We start from the raw sequence: 17,365 nt of genomic DNA, 5'->3' as shown, positions 1-17,365 counted from the left end.
CACCCAAAGCCCTGCCCCATGATGCACACCTCTCCCCAACCAGCATCTCTCTTCAGGCTAGAGGGATGGGACTGCTCCATGTGGTGCACCCGGGTCTAATGTGTTTAATGCTGATAACTATGATATCAGGCATCATGGCGCCCGCATGGTTATTCTGCATGGGCTATCAATCTCTCTCTACATAGATCTTTAAGGGCACGCAGTGTTTTTCTCTGCCATGATCATGTGTTATGGTGATGACTGCTTGTGAAGCCTGAAAAGTACACGTTTATTATTTTATTTTTCACATTAAAAGCGTTTATTTTGTTTAGTTTTTTTGAGTGGCGACCCATGGGGTTTTACTTTAAACCAAAATGTGTTTTTCCAAGGATTAATCCCCATTCAATTAAAATAAGTAAATGCAGTCTATTAGAATAGCCGATCGCCTCGGGGAACTCTACTGTAATTGCTTTCTATTTGTTGTCACAAATAGCAACTGTGTAGGCTAGATCAAAACTGAGCGATAGAGACCGGAACCTTCCGCCGCCCGACGGAGAGCGCACCAGACTGGCAAGCGCAAAGTGAGGACGACCGCTTTAATATTTTATCTACAGTAGGCAATGGCTGGACAGTCTACCATCAACGGGATTACCTTATCTCCCGTAACTCGCCATCCATCTTCATAGCCGCCAAATTTTGGGAAAAATAACATTTTAATACTCAAGTGGAATTAGGGACTCCGTTTCTGCACCCCCGGTTTGCAGTGCACTGGCAGTTCCATGACTGGCGGGGATTGGACACGTAGCCCCACTCAGACGCACCTCATCTGCGAAGACTCAACAACCCTCGCCTCATAACGAGATTTGAAGCCTCCCCCTTTATCAAACTAACGGGATCGTCGGATACCAACGACTTAAAATGACATCTTAAGTTACCCTCTTATTACGCGCTGGTGTGTGCGATCTCTGGTATTATTTTCCATTTTCACAGTGGGAGCGAAAGAGGGGGGAAACAGGAAACTCGTCCATCTCCAAGTTTTTCGGATCTCAGGGGCGCAGTGGAGAGAGCGAACGGCGATGGCAGCCCGGATGACAGCAGCGTTCGCTCTCCTGGTTCTCACGGTGGCAAGTGGGTAATCCTATACTTAGACAGGCCCATATAGCAATAGCCTACCATGGCTTCTCGATGTTGTAATTTGGCCGCGACACACCCTGCATGTCCATGATGCTTACAGTTGGAGAGTGAATCATACTTTCTTGTGAATTTCAAGACCTAGAGGATACATAATGACAAATATTCTCATTCCTGTCTGGATATAGGCTATGCGTAACGGGGATTATGTGTATAATTGTTTCTATGATACTGTTGGAAGTGATTGTGATGTTTTAATTGTTGCCCTGGTTTGATAACATTATATATTTTCAACGGGACATTATAGTCCAGTGGGGAAAGTAGTTTTCCGTGCGTCAGATTGTGTTAAGCACGTGATTTTTAACATGCCTCGATTAACTAACGTGCATTATTTTACACAACTAATACACGCTGGCTGTTATGCACTACGCATAAATGTGTCATATACATACACAGGCTCAGAGAGAAGTCTCCGAATTTCACAAAGGAGGCCTACAGTAGGCCTAGCCAACTTTATTAGGCTAATGTTGGAAGCTTTTGGCCGAATTTATTAAATGATAAAACTGACTCACATCACGTGTCTTTGAAATCTTGTGACATTATATACATTTTATGACAGCTTTTTAACCGACAGGGAATTTCCATTTTGTGTCTAATTGAATTCACACAATGCCAATTAAACATGCTTAATTAGGCTATTATGATTTCATTATGGCTAATTGTGCGTAATGGTTTGGTTTGCGCAAAGCCCACTGCTGCTGATGATTAGGAAGGACATCAAGTTGCCATTCCATCTAGGATTTGGAACAATAGCCTCAGTTGAATTTGACTCAAACCCAAAGAGGAATGCTTTTATTTTATTTTGAGTTATCTCTACAACATAGATATGTACATATGTGCGTCAGTGTGTCACCTTTTTTGTTTCCTTATTGGCCCTAGGCCATCTTTATCAAGCCCTTTCATTCTGCATATGTCAGTCACGAGCTGGTCAGCTACTGTATAGCAACCAAGCGGTGCCAAAAGCCCTGGTCTGCCCTTGACTGACGCTATCCATGGTGCTGAATTAGGGCCCCCTTGACCGACACTATCCATGATGCTGAATTATTGTCCCCTTGACTGATGCTGTCCATGCTGCTGAACTAGGGCCCCTTTGACAGATGCTGTCCACAGTGCTGAATTAGAGCCCCTTGACTGACGCTGTCCACGGTGCTGAATTAGGGCCTCTTCACCAACGCTTTCCATGGTGCTGAATTAGGATACATTTCAGTATAGTCACGCTCTTCAGCTCAGTCTACTCTATGCTGTTGGTGAACATTGGGGGTGGATTGTACCAACATGGTTTAAATTAATCTAGGATTAGAGCTAATCTAGGTTTTGTAAATCTAGGTTTGTAATTAATCAGAGATGTGTTGCACCAATTAATTTTAAATCTTGATCAGTAAATCTATGACTAACGGTTTTAAACTGTGATTAGTGACATGTTACACCAATTTATGAGGTATTTCATGAGTTGAAATGAAGTAGCTAGCCTAATTGACAAATGAGGCCACAAAGTTTCTGTTCCTTGATAAAATAATAACAATGTAACGTTATAACTACTTCAACTCCACCGTGAAAGGTTCTCATGTGTTGCCTGATTTGAAATAAAATCCGTTATTTGCCAGTACTAGACAGAAAACTAATTTGTTAGCTAAGGTAGCTAGCTAGCTTATAAACCAAGCTAGCTAGCATACAATATTGTTTATTATTGTCGTTACTTAAAGTTATTTAGCAACTGTATTATTTGTCCGCTAGCCACCTGATCATTGCACGTCAAAGAAGTAAAAATTTCTCAGAGCTGATGGAGATGTACTGGAGGATAAAAAGACAGACAACACGACTGTCAAAAATGAAGGAAGACACCTGGGCCATTTTTTGCGACAAATTTAATAGATCGACACGGATTAAAGAGAAGAGGGACCCAAATCGTATGGGAAAAACTTAAAAGCGAAAGCCAAAAAGGATGCTGCAGAGGAGAGGCGGGGGCTATTTCAGACGGGAGCCTCTGTCCAAGGGAATTCATCCTATCACCCAAAATATATGCGATATGATTCTCCAGCAGTTTGCCCCTCTTCAAAACCCCTATGATGACGACGGACAATTTGACCCACCAATATTTAGTAAGCATAAATAATTGGTAAATATCAATGCCTATGATGTGTTAATGCTAACGTTACTTCACTACAATGTTACCGTTATCAGGCCCGTTACAGCATGTTGCATAATAATTATTCTCTGAGGAACTCGTTTTGGTCTCTCCACAGTAGATATGCTGCCATTTTATCAGTTAAACCACCTCAAGTGGCAGTTTAGAATTAATCTTCAATCTAAATGTATATATTTCTTTTAATTCATTGAGCAACAGGATTAACTTTAATCTGTGTTCAACGTGAAAACTAAACTTAGATTAGTGGAAGGATTTCATTTAACTGGGATTTATTTAAAACTAGGTTTAAAATTTGGTGCAACAAGATTAATAGATAAACCTTGATTTAACCCAGTTTCAGAGTTAATCCATGTTGGTGCAACCCACCCTGGGGCTTTTAAAAGATACTATTTCAAATCAAATTTTATTTGATTAGTGTATTTGGACCATGATAGTTTGTTGGTGATGTGGACACCAAGGAACTTGAAACTCTCAACCTGCTCCACTACAGCCCCGTCGATGTGAATGGGGGCGTGCTCGGTCCTCTTTTTCCTGGGCACAGGGACTATGGTGGTCTGCTTGAAACATGTTGGTATTACAGACTCAGTCAGGGACAGGTTGAAAATGTCAGTGAAGACAATTGCCAGTTGGTCAGGGCATGCTCAGAGTACACGTCCTGGTAATCCATCTGGGCCTTGTGTATGTTGACCTCTTTAATGGTCTTACTCACTTCGACTACGAAGAGCGTAATCACAGAGTCGTCCGGAACATCTGATGCTCTCATGCATGTTTCAGTGTTACTTGCCTCGAAGCGAGCATAGAAGTAATTTAGCTCATCTGGTAGGCTCGTGTCACTGGACAGCTCATGGCTGTGCTTCCCTTTGTAGTCTGTAATAGTTTGCAAGCCCTGCTACATCCAACGAGCATTGGAGCCGGTGTAGTACGATTCAGTCTTAGTCCTGTATTGACGCTTTACCTGTTTGATGGTTCGTCAGAGGGCATAGCGGGATTTCTTTTAAGCTACCGGGTTAGAGTCCCGCTCCTTGAAAGTGGCCGCTCTACCCTTTAGCTCAGTGTGGATGTTGCCTGTACTCCATGGCTTCTGGTTGGGAAATGTATGTACGGTCACTGTGGGGACGACATCATCAATGGGCTTATTGATGAAGCCAGTGACTGATGTGGTGTACTCTTCAATGCCGTCAGAAAAATCCCTGAACATATTCCAGTCTGTGCTAGTAAAACAGTTCTGTAGCTTAGCATCTGCTTCATCTGACCACTTTGTTATTGACCGAGTCACTGATGCTTCCTGCTTTAGTTTTTGCTTGTAAACAGGAATCAGGAGGATGTAATTATGGTCAGATTTGCCAAATGGAGGGCGAGGGAGAGCTTTGTACTCGTCTCTGTGTGTGGAGTAAAGGTGGTCTAGAGTTTTTTCCCCCTCTGGTTTCACATTTAACATGCTGGTAGAAATTAAGTGAAGCGGATTTAAGTTTCTCTGCATTAAAGTCCCTGGCCACTAGGAGCGCTGCCTCTGGATGAGCGTTTTCCTAGCTGTATACAGCTCATTGAGTGTGGTCTTAGTGCCAGCATCGGTTTGTGGTGGTAAATAGACAGCTACGAAGAATATAGATGAAATCTCTCTTGCTAAACAGCTTATCATGAGATACTCTACCTCAGGTGAGCAAAACCTCAAGACTTCCTTAGGGCTAGGCGTCCCACCAGCGGGACACCTGTCGACATCTTCCGGTGAATTTGGAGGGCGCGCAATTCAAATAAATAATCATAAAAAATATGGATATTAAACATTTAGGTACATACAAGTGTCTTATATCGGTCAAAAGCTTCAAGTCTTGTTCATCTAACTGCATTGTCTGATTTACAATAGGCTTTACAGCCATGCGATTGTTTGAGGACGGTGCCCCACATCAAAATATTTTTTCAACCAGCACAGGCTTCATAAAATCACAAATAGCGATTAAATATTCACTTACTTTTTGAAAATCTTCCTCTGATTTGCAATCCAAAGGGTCCCAGCTACAACATGCATGGTCGTTTTGTTAGATAAAATCCTTCTTTATATCTCAAAAAGTCAGTTTAGTTGGCGCCATCGATTTCAGTAATCCATTCGTTCAACATGCAGAGAAAGAAATCCAAAAAGCTACTGCTAAACTTTGTTATAACAAGTCAAAATACCTGCTATTTAATCCTCAGGTACCCTAAAATGTAATTAAACTATAATATTTCATACGGAAAGAAGTATGTTCAATAGAAAAGCAAAATTAGCAGGTGCGTGTCCTCTTCGTCGTGCGCGCACAGACTGATTTCCAACTCTGACTCCCAGTGCTAAAACTCAAAATTCGTCCTCGTTTGGGAAGAAACAAGCCTGAAACATTGATCAAAGACTGTTGACATCTAGTGGAAGCCATAGGAATTGCAATCTGGGAGCTGGAATTACATATGCCCCATAGCTTTCCATTGTAAGAACATGGGATCTCAAGAAAACAAAAATTCTGGTTGGTTTCTCTTTGGATTTTCTCCTACCATATCAATTGTGTTATAGTCTCATACATTATTTTAACATTTCTACAAACTTCAAAGTTTTCTATCCAATGGTACCAATTATATGCATATCCTGGCTTCTGGGCCTGAGTAACAGGTAGTTTACTTCGGGCACATCAGGCAGGCGGAAACTGAGAAAAATAGTCCCTAGCCTCAAGAAATATTGTGCACCAGCTGTTGTTTACAAATATACATAGACTGTCACCCCTTGTCTTACCAGAGGCCGTTGTTCTATCCTGCCGAAAAAATCTTAAAACCCGCCAGCTGTATGTTATTCATGTCGTCGTTCAGCCACGACTCGGTGAAACATAAGATACTACAGTTTTTAATGTCCTGTTGGTAGGATATACGTGATCGTAGTTCGTCTATTTTTATTTTCCATTGATTGTACGTTGGCTAATAGGACCGATGGTAAAGGGAGATTACCCGCTCGCCATCGGATCCTTACAAGGCACCAAGACCTTCGTCCCTGATATCTCTGTCTCTTTCTCATGCGAATGACGGGGATGAGGGCCTTGTCGGACGTCTGAAGTAAATCCTTCCCGTCCGACACGTTAAAGAAAAAGTTTTTCTCCAGTATGGGGTGAGTAATTGCTGTCCTGATATCTAGAAGCTCTTTTTGGTCATAAGACACGGTGACAGAAACATTATGTACAATATAAGTTACGAAAAAACACACACAATAGCACAATTGGTTAGGGGATCGTTAAACGGCAGCCATCTCCTCCGGCACCAGATGGTCACACCAAAAGCATATGTCTAGTCTCCCAAGACTAGATACTTGGATTCTCAGGTAGGCCTAAAGAGTGGTCGTCATGTCAGGTCAGGTGAGGTTGCATTGAAAAGTTGGTTTGTAACTCTTACATTTTCTTGATAAAATGACATAAACATAAACTCTCATGACACATGGTGTCATTTTAAGGCGGGCTGGTAACGCATGGTTGATATGAAGATGTAAAATGTCTAACTTCCAGTGCAGTAGGTTGCTTAATGTGTTTTTCTAACATGGCTTATCTTCCTCCTGCGGACATGTAGGGAGCACCTGTAGACTAGACACTCTGCCTGTCCTCTGAGAGCTCTAGGAAGACAACATAGCGTGACTGTGTCACTGTCACCTCTCGTCTCACTCTGTCTGGAAACAGCTGCCTCACTGGAGTTTAGCTTAATGTTCTCACTGTCTGGCACTCTGTCTAGATCTCTTGCTTTTTATCTGGCTGCTCAATGTTGGGCTGCTCAATGTTGGGCTGCTCAATGTTGGGCTGCTCAGTGCTGGGCTGCTCAATAACCAGGAGTGCAGGAAGGGCAATCACATGCTAGCAGTCTTTAGCTTGCTGCACGTATGCAAATCCAGTCACATTTTATTCGTCACATGCGCTGAATACAACTGATGTAGACATAACCTTTAAATCTTTGCTTATGAGCCCTTCCCAACAATGCAGAGTTTTAAAATAATAATGACAATAAAATAGTAACATAAGAGGAATAAAATAAAATACACAAGAATGGAGCTCTATACAGGACGTACCAGTGCCAGATCAATGTGGAGCTCTATACAGGACGTACCAGTACCAGATCAACGTGCAGAGGTACGAGATATTTGAGGTAGACTTGAAGACAGGGTAAACTGACTAGGCATCAGGATAGAAAATAATAAGAGTAAAATAAAGAACAGAGTAGCAGCAGCAAATTATGAGTGTAGAAGTGTGTGTGTGAGAGTGTGAGAGTCTGCGTATGTGTGTGTTTGTGTGTGTGCATATGTAGTGTACAGTATGTGAATGTCTGTGGGTTTTGAGTGGAAGTGTCAATGTAGTGTGCATAGGGTAAGCGCAAGATAGAGTCAGCAGAGATACTTTGCGTAGCATTAATTGACTATTTCGCAGTCTGCACCCCCGCAACCCCCCACCCTCCCCCACATCCCGCCGGGCTATGGAAATCACCTCTCTCTTGTGTTAAAAACATAGTTTGTGGGCCTTTGGAGCTGCGTAAGGCTTTGTTGTGTGTTTGTACTATTACGTGTGGCTATTATTATGTTGATGTTTTCCACTTGACAAAGTTTACAGTGTAGACGTGCGTACTCACTGACAGGCAATGCTAGTGATTCAATGAACATTGTAGGTGTCCTACAGTATCACTTGTTTGAATGAGAATCGTTAGTGCATCACTGTGGTCTCGATCCTGTCCATTCCTGAGGTGATATTTGAAATATTTCAGAAACACTGTTTAGGAAAGAATTGGCAGAATACCTCGGCGAATAATCTGGAGACCATATTCAGAGAGCAGAAGAAAATGCGATAGAGAGATCGAGAGGGAGAAAAAGGGGAGAAAGAGAGAGAGAGAGAAAGTGAGAGATTATACCCTTTTCAGACAGAACATTTGGTATATTACCGGTAAAAAATCATAATTCAATGTTTACATGACCCCCTTTCAAACAGCCCCTTATTTACATATCCGTGGGTAACTGGAAAATTGGGAGGGGTTGGGGGGTGTTGTTAAACCGTGGGGGCTGTATGCATTTAAAATGAGGGATGTGTTAAACAATGGCAGTATTAATGAATTTACCTGCAAAAAAGTAGCGAACCAGTCACACAGACCCGATACCTGTATTTTGGTTACAGGGTCTGTGAAAATGCAGGAATCATGACCAGGTCTTTAGGTGGCTTTTAATTTACAATGTTTTTTTTTAAGATACACCAAAAAGCTGGTATAATAAAAGCAGGCATGGTAAATGATTGGGATTTTGGTCTCTTTATGAAAGGGATAGACAGAAAGATAGAAAGAGAGACAATGAAAGAGAGAGAAAGAAGTCGAGGGGTCTCTTATGTAGATGACGTTCTGTGAGAGCCAGCAGCAGGAGTTGAATCAGTTGGTTTTAGAAACCAGGCTCCGCTCCCTCTCCTGCTCCAGGCCACATTGGTTGATGTGAGAATGACACACGGGGAGAAGAGAACAGAAGAAAACCAGTCTCCCTCTCCTGCCTTCGCTCCGCTCGACCTGCACTTGTAACCTGTTACTGTCGCTGGAGAGGAGAGCAGAGCAGGGGAGGGAAAGGGAAGAGGAGAGGAAGCGAGAGGAAAGAGAGGGGAGATGAGAGCAAGGGAAGAGAAGAGATGTGGGAGGAGAGTAAGGGAAGGGAGGGGGAGTAGAGGAGAGGAGAGCAGAGGAAGGCAACGGAGGAGTGGAAAGGGGAGAAGAGAGCAAGGGAATAAAGGAGATGAGGGATGAGAGAGCAAGGGAAGAGGGGAGAGGAGGGAAAAGGGGAGAGGAGAGGGGGAGGAGAGCAAGGGAAGAGAGGGAGAGGAGGAGGGGGGGTGAGGGGAAGAGAGGAGATGAGTAGGCTGGAGGAGGGCTGATGTGAGGGTATAGTTATTCTCAGCGTGGGAGTGTAATGTCGTCTGCAACACAAGTGCTACTGTCACAGCTGAGACTGGGAGCACACGCACACACACACACACACACACACACACACACACACACACACACCACCACCACCACCACCACCACCACCACCACCACCACCACCACCACCACCACCACCACCACCACCACCACCACCACCAACAACAACAACAACAACAACAACAACAACAGTTCAAACACAACCTACCACAGCCTAGGACTGCCAGCGCAGGAAATTTACAAACTGCATAGTTATGGCAATGATACCAGTCAACACAATTAGCACCTTCACAAGAATCATGGTCAGAGCAGACAAATCACACCCACAACACAAGGTTAACAGTCAGATCAGACAAAACACACCCACAACACAAGGTTAACAGTCAGATCAGCCAAAACACACCTAAAAAACAAGGTTAACGGTCAGATCAGACAAAACACACCCACAAAACAAGGTTAACAGTCAGAGCAGATAAAACACACCCAAAACACAAGGTTAACCAACATAGACCACCATAGGCAGCTACAGCTACAATATCTGAGCTATCATAACCAAACCCATTTACAGAAAAAAAAAATATATATATATATTGTTTGTATATTATACACTGCTCAAAAAAATAAAGGGAACACTTAAACAACACAATGTAACTCCAAGTCAATCACACTTCTATGAAATCAAACTGTCCACTTAGGAAGCAACACTGATTGACAATACATTTCTCATGCTGTTGTGCAAATGGAATAGACAAAAGGTGGAAATTATAGGCAATTAGCAAGACACCCCCAAAAAAGGAGTGATTCTGCAGGTGGTGACCACAGACCACTTCTCAGTTCCTATGCTTCCTGGCTGATGTTTTGGTCAATTTTGAATGCTGGCGGTGCTCTCACTCTAGTGGTAGCATGAGACGGAGTCTACAACCCACACAAGTGGCTCAGGTAGTGCAGTTCATCCAGGATGGCACATCAATGCGAGCTGTGGCAAAAAGGTTTGCTGTGTCTGTCAGCGTAGTGTCCAGAGCATGGAGGCGCTAACAGGAGACAGGCCAGTACATCAGGAGACGTGGAGGAGGCCGTAGGAGGGCAACAACCCAGCAGCAGGACCGCTACCTCCGCCTTTGTGCAAGGAGGTGCACTGCCAGAGCCCTGCAAAATGACCTCCAGCAGGCCACAAATGTGCATGTGTCTGCTCAAACGGTCAGAAACAGACTCCATGAGGGAGTCTTGTCAGGAAAGAGTGGAGGCTGATATCACAAGGAACACTCGAAAGGCGAGAGACCAGTGGCCGATCAGGGATGGGTGTTGCGAGCTTATTCCACCCATACGAGTTGCTGGCTCCAGGTGGTGGGGTTAGCGGAGACGAGGCAGCAAAGAGCCGTCTCCAAGATTGGCTCGCTCTGACTGGCCGTTGGACTGGGGTTGACGGCCCAATGAGGGTGCAGAATGCCTTCCAGAACCGGGACGAGAACTGAGGACCGCGATCAGAGACCATGTCCACCGGAAGACGTGCTGCACCATGAGCTGGGCCGTCTCCTTGGCTGACGGTAACTTGGGAAGGGGAATGATATGGGCGGCCTTGGAAAACCTATCCACCACCGTAAGGATAGTGGTGTTGCCATCTGATGGAGGGAGAGCAGTGATGAAGTCCAGGGATATATGGGACCAGGGGTGGTGAGGAACAGGGAGTAGTTGAAGGAAGCCAGCCGGAGCTTGCCGCAGGGTTGAATTCTGAGCACACACAATGCAGGCGGCAACAAACGCGGAGACGTCAGGAACCATGGTGTACCACCAGGATGGCAGGCCAGTCTGGAGGAATGAGCCCATTTCAGGATCGGGGAACGGGCAGAGTCCGGGACAAACATTGGGTTAGCCGGGCATCCCCCCAGGGTCCAGATGGGAATGCTGTGCCTCACGGACCTGGTTCTCTACACCCCAGTTGAGTGCAGCCGCAAGACAAGAGATAGGGAGGATGGTCTCGGGGTCCGACGGTGTAGCAGCGGGGCTATAGAGGTGTGAGAGCGCATCAGGCTTCACATTCTTGGACCCCGGGTGGTAGGAGATAGTAAAGTTGAACCGAGTGAATAGCAGGGCCCATCGAGCTTGCCTAGAGTTGAGGCGCTTGGCAGTGCAGAGACATTCCAGGTTTTTGTGATTAGACCACACTATGAATGGATGTTCCACCTCCTCTAACCAGTGCCTCCACTCCTCCAACGCCATCTTCACTGCGAGTAGTTCTCGATTGCCCATGTTGTAGTTCCTCTCAGCGGGGTTAAGATGATGGGAAAGGAAAGCGAAGAGATGCAGCTTTTCAGAGTCCATCGGAATATTTCCAGCAGCAATGACGTACCCTAGGAAGGAGATGGTGGAGCGATGGAATTCACACTTTTCTGCTTTAACAAAAAGCTGGTTCTCCAGGAGAGGTCGAATGATCTGTCGGACGTGAAGGACGTGTTCTTGAGCTGACCGGGAAAAAACGAGGATGTCGTCAAGGTAGGCAAACACGAACCGTTTCAACATGTCACGGAGCACATCGTTGACCAGGGCCCGGAACACTGCGGGAGTGCTGGTCATCGCAATGGCATAACAAGGTACTCGTAGTGCCCACTAGCCGTGTTAAAAAATGTCTTCCATTTGTCTCCTTCCCATATCCGAATCAGATGGTAGGCGTTCCAAAGGTCCAACTTTGAGAAGATCGTTGCCCTCTGGAGAGGCTCGAAAGCCGAGGAGATGAGTGGTAGTGTGACAAAACTGCACATTTTAAAGTGGCCTTTTGTTGTCCCCAGCAGAAGGTGCACCTGTGTAATGATCATGCTGTTTATTCAGCTTCTTGATATACCACACCTGTCACGTGGATGGATTATATTGGCAAATGAGAAAGTCTCACCAACAGGACTGTAAACAAATAAGCTTTTTGTGCATTTTCTGGGATCTTTTAATTCAGCTCATGGAACATGGGACCAACACTTTACATGTTGCGTTTATATTTCTGTTCAGTATAGAGAGATGTCAATATATGGCTCTGGTCATAACTATGACATACTGCTACTGCAGTACGTAGCTAAACCAGTTGAATGCTGGGAGATATAGGGGCAGGGCAGAGGCAGACGCAGCGGAAGTAGTTGGCCATGACAAGACAAGGCCACCATACTGTAGATGGTGGGTCATTAAATAATTTACTGACTGGATACTTCTGCCCATGAAGAAGTAGAATATGTGTTAGATGGTGTCTTTTCCCACAAGAAACCAAAATATGTTGCTCTGAGCATTTGTCTGAAGTCTAATCAAGTGTGTTTGTGCATTGCGGAAGAGACTGTTGTTGTTTTGCCCGGTTGGAAATAAAAGCGTCAGAGTATAACCTTTGATTGTGTTTCAGGCGTTCTGCATGTGAGATGATGCTGTTTTTATTTGAGTTCAGATTAATTATTGATGCAGTTAGAGTGCAGTGGGTGGGAGGAAGAGGAGGAATAGGAAGAGAGGGATATTATGCATTGGTCTGAAACAAAGTCCTCATGCTCTTTGTCTGTCTCTGTTTCTCCTTTGCCACGCCTCTGCCTCTCAAAATGAAGACTTACAGTGTAAATCTTACATACTCCCACTTCTGTCAATCATTTTGTAAGCCAGTAGATCTTTGAAGTAGAGTCAAGAGCGCCCATAGGATTATAAGAATGATCAGTGTTAGAGAGCAGTGTGACCTGTTCTGTGTTAGAGAGCAGTGTGACCTGTTCTGTGTTAGAGAGCAGTGTGTCCTGTTCTGTGTTAGAGAGCAGTGTGTCCTGTTCTGTGTTAGAAAGCAGTGTAACCTGTTCTGTGTTAGAGAGCAGTGTGACCTGTTCTGTGTTAGAGAGCAGTGTGTCCTGTTCTGGGTTAGAGAGCAGTGTGTCCTGTTCTGGGTTAGAGAGCTGTGTGTCCTGTTCTGGGTTAGAGATCTGTGTGTCCTGTTCTGGGTTAGAGAGCTGTGTGTCCTGTTCTGGGTTAGAGATCTGTGTGTCCTGTTCTGGGTTAGAGAGCTGTGTGTCCTGTTCTGGGTTAGAGATCTGTGTGTCCTGTTCTGGGTTAGAGAGCTGTGTGTCCTGTTCTGGGTTAGAGATCTGTGTGTCCTGTTCTGTGTTAGAGATCTGTGTGTCCTGTTCTGGGTTAGAGAGCAGTGTGTCCTGTTCTGGGTTAGAGAGCAGTGTAACCTGTTCTGTGTTAGAGAGCAGTGTGTCCTGTTCTGGGTTAGAGAGCAGTGTAACCTGTTCTGTGTTAGAGATCTGTGTGTCCTGTTCTGGGTTAGAGAGCTGTGTGTCCTGTTCTGGGTTAGAGAGCTGTGTGTCCTGTTCTGGGTTAGAGAGCTGTGTGTCCTGTTCTGGGTTAGAGAGCTGTGTGTCCTGTTCTGGGTTAGAGAGCTGTGTGTCCTGTTCTGTGTTAGAGAGCAGTGTGTCCTGTTCTGGGTTAGAGAGCTGTGTGTCCTGTTCTGGGTTAGAGATCTGTGTGTCCTGTTCTGGGTTAGAGAGCTGTGTGTCCTGTTCTGGGTTAGAGAGCAGTGTGGCCTGTTTAGAGGTAGAGTACAGACCTATATGTGTGTAAGAGTCAAGGATTTGATGTGTGGTCTGGATGAGAGGTGGGCTGCATCTCAAATGGCACCTGATCGATCCCTATGGGCCCTGGTCAAAAGAAGTGCACTATATAGGGAATAGGGTGCCACTTTGGGACGTAATAGTGGTGCGGGTCTCAGTGAGTGTGGGTTCATCAGTGGGGCATCTGAGGTGCCTGACCTTCAGGTGACATTCTTCCTGAGAATAGCTAACCAGCCAGACAACCTACTTCACTCCTTGAAGGTCTATAGTATGTATGTTACTAACCACCACCACTCACTTCTCTAAATGGATACAAGCTTAACATGTTTTTATCCTGAATGATGTTCCTGGAAAGAGACTTTGTAAACAAAGACCTGGTAATGCAACTCATACCATGGCATTGTTGAATACCTGTTTCTGATTAGCTTGAAGGGCGTTCAAGAGAGTGCATTATTTCCCGATAATGTACGTTATATTTGCACATTAGAATTCAATGGCTATAGTTCATTCTTGCATGTTCAATGTTTGAACTGCTTTTGAACGCAAAAGTCGAAATGAAAACATTATTGGCAATGTTGAATTCGATTTTCATAATTGCAAGTTAGGACTGATGGTTTGGTTAGCTAAACTAGCAAGTTTGTTTGTTTGGTTACCACAGCAACTACTGTAGCTATCTAGTAAACTTGCTAGCTACTTCAGCGGAAGTTGAACACATTTTTACCAGCAAAATTATAATTGATACAGTGCATTCGGAAAGTATTCAGACCCCTTGATTTTTTCCACATTTTGTTACATTACAGGCTTATTCTAAAATTGATTCAATTGTTTGTTTCCCTCATCAATCTACACACAATACCCCAAAATGACAAATCAAAAACAGGCTTTTATAAGTGTTTGCAAATGTACTCATAAAAAAAAAAAAGATAATGTCACATTTACATAAGTATTCAGACCCTTTACTTAGTACTTTGTTGAAGCACCTTTGAAAGTGATTACAGCCTCAAGCCTTCTTGGGTATGACGCTACAAGCTTGGCACACATGTATTTGGGGAGTTTCTCCCATTCTTCCAGGCAGATCTTCTCAAGCTCTGCCAGGTTGGATGGGGAGCGTTGCTGCACAGCTATTTTCAGGTCTCTCCAGAGATGTTCGAGCGGGTTCCATTCCGGGCTCTGGCTAGGCCACTCAAGGACATTCAGAGATTTATCCCGAAGCCACTCCTGCGTTGTCTTGGCTGTGTGCTTAGGGTCGTTGATCTGTTGTAAGGTGAACCTTCACCCCAGTCTGAGGTCCTGAGCACCCTGAAGCAAGTTTTCATCAAGGATCTCTCTGTACATTGCTCCTTTCATCTTTCCCTCGATCCTGACTAGTCTCCCAGTCCCTGCCGCTGAAAAACATCCCCATAGCATGATGCTGCCACCACCATGCTTTACCGTATGGCGCTGTTTCATCAGACCAGAGAATCTTGTTTCTCATGGTCTGGGAGTCTTTAGGTGCCTTTTGGAAAACTCCAAGCAGGCCGTCATGTCCCTTTTACTGAGGAGTGGCTTCTGTCTGGCCACTACCATAAAGGCCTGATTGCTGAGTGGAGTGCTGCAGAGATGGTTGTCCTTCTGGAAGGTTCTCCCATCTCCACAGAGGAACTCTGGAGCTCTGTCAGAGTGACCATCGGGTTCTTGGTCACCTCCCTGACCAAGGCCCTTCTCTGCCGATTGCTCAGTTTGGCCGGGCAGCCAGCTCTAGGAAGAGTCTTGGTGGTTCCAAACATCTTCCATTTAAGAATGATGGAGGACACTGTGTTTTTGTGGACCTTTAATGCCGCAGAAATATTCTGGTATCCTTCCCCAGATCTGTGCCTCGACACAATCCTGTCTCTGAGCTCTACGGACAATTCCTTCGACCTCATGGCTTGGTTTTTGCTCTGACACTCACTGTCAACAGTGGGACCTTACATAGACAGGCGTGTGCCTTTCCAAACCATGTCCAATCAATAGAATTGACCACATTTGTAGAAACATCTCAAGGATGATGAATGGAAACAGGATGCACCTGAGATCAATTTCGAGTCTCATAGCAGAGGGTCTGAATACTTATGTAAATAACGTATGTCTGTTTTTAATTTAACATTTCTAAAAACCTGTTTCACTTTGTCATTATGGATTATTGTGTGCAGATTGACGAGGACAGTTCTTTATTTAAATCCATTTTAGAATAAGGCTGTAACGTAGCAAAATGTCTGAATACTTTCTGATAGCACTGTATAGGCTACTAACACCATTGCCTTTCTTGCACTAACACTCACACTTGTCTTTTCTTAGTAGCACTGACTTTGCTAATAGCTGCTTTATTTGAGGACAAATGTGCTTCCTATGACTGTGATGTGTGTTTGTCTGTAAGTCACTCTGGATAATAGTGTCTGCTACAGTGGAGGCTCTGAAAGCCATTCAGTTAACCCCTGGTGCCATCGTTTGGAGTGCATTACATGGGTGAGAACATCCTAATGGAAGGGAATGTGTGAGTGGTACAATGAGCTGATCTGAACCATGTGACTAATCCAGTTAACTGGAGATAATCATCACATCAGCTCCCTGTCATACAGTAGCCCCTGGACTGTGGGGCTTTAGTCTGTGTGTGTGTGAGTAAATGTGTACAGTGTGTGTATACAGTATAAACATACAGTATGTTAATCTCGGGCCGGCAAACCATGCCAATATATCCTCCAAACACTGGTTTCGAGGGCATTATCACATTTATACAACGGGTTACCAACATATTCAAATAATGATTGACATGTTTTCATTGAAAACGTTATTTGGATTAATTTATTCATACTATTTCATCCTTCCACAATATATAGTTCCGACCCAAATCTAGGGTTTCTACCCAAGCCGACTGGTCGTTCGTTCTATCGGTTCGGTTGCCATGATGGCTGCAACGTTCTCATCCCTTGCTTGTTAGCTAGCCAACTTCGGCTAACACAGTCCCTTCAACCAGTGCAGCCAGAATAGCAGCAAAGTAGCTGCATTTGCTTTTGTTTAAGCTGTTTTTTTTCAATGTTTTTTTTTTTAGATACATCCATAATAATGAGCTAATGATGCATGATTTCCAGGACACTGTTCAGAGGAGCTAGCCAACTACACAGCTAACACAATAACTTCAAACAGAAGCTGGAATGACAGCAAATGATTCATGATTTCGACTGGTTGAGAAAAGCTGCCAGCGTGTCTGTCTCATCCTGACTCCCGACACGTTGATTATGGGACATCTGGAGATCAAATTTCAATATTGAAACAATGTTGCAAATGTCGGAAAGACAGACAGCAAGGTTAACGCAAATCTCCACTGTTGAAAACCAAATGCTAGTCTAAACAAAATGGGATATAACGTCTAAATTATTTTTACAGTGGAGATCAAGTTTATAAATTGCCTGGCTTGGTTGATGAGACAGTGGATTGCGCAGTCAGATGGAACACTGAATAGGCATTTTAACATCATAGCCTTAGCTGGTGGTAACTTGTGGAATAGACACCGGCTGGAACACGGTTTTAACTAATCAGCCTC

The 17,365-nt window shown here is 44.3% G+C and overlaps 1 protein-coding gene across 1 annotated transcript in view; it reads left to right on the top strand.

Moving 5' to 3' along the window:
• Positions 1-424: 424 nt before the first annotated feature.
• LOC139574320 (neuronal acetylcholine receptor subunit beta-2-like) overlaps positions 425-17,365 on the top strand; it is a 27,574-nt gene continuing 10,633 nt past the window's right edge. The window contains exon 1 of the mRNA XM_071398791.1: positions 425-1,107. Within this exon, the coding sequence (XP_071254892.1) occupies positions 1,056-1,107 (52 nt within the window). The 5' untranslated portion in view covers positions 425-1,055. The remainder of the gene's footprint in view (positions 1,108-17,365) is intronic.

Source organism: Salvelinus alpinus, chromosome 4 (assembly GCF_045679555.1).
Source record: "Salvelinus alpinus chromosome 4, SLU_Salpinus.1, whole genome shotgun sequence".
Classification (NCBI taxonomy): Eukaryota; Metazoa; Chordata; class Actinopteri; order Salmoniformes; family Salmonidae; genus Salvelinus; species Salvelinus alpinus.
Note: the sequence above shows the minus strand (reverse complement) of the source record. Positions and strands in the feature narration are given on the sequence as shown.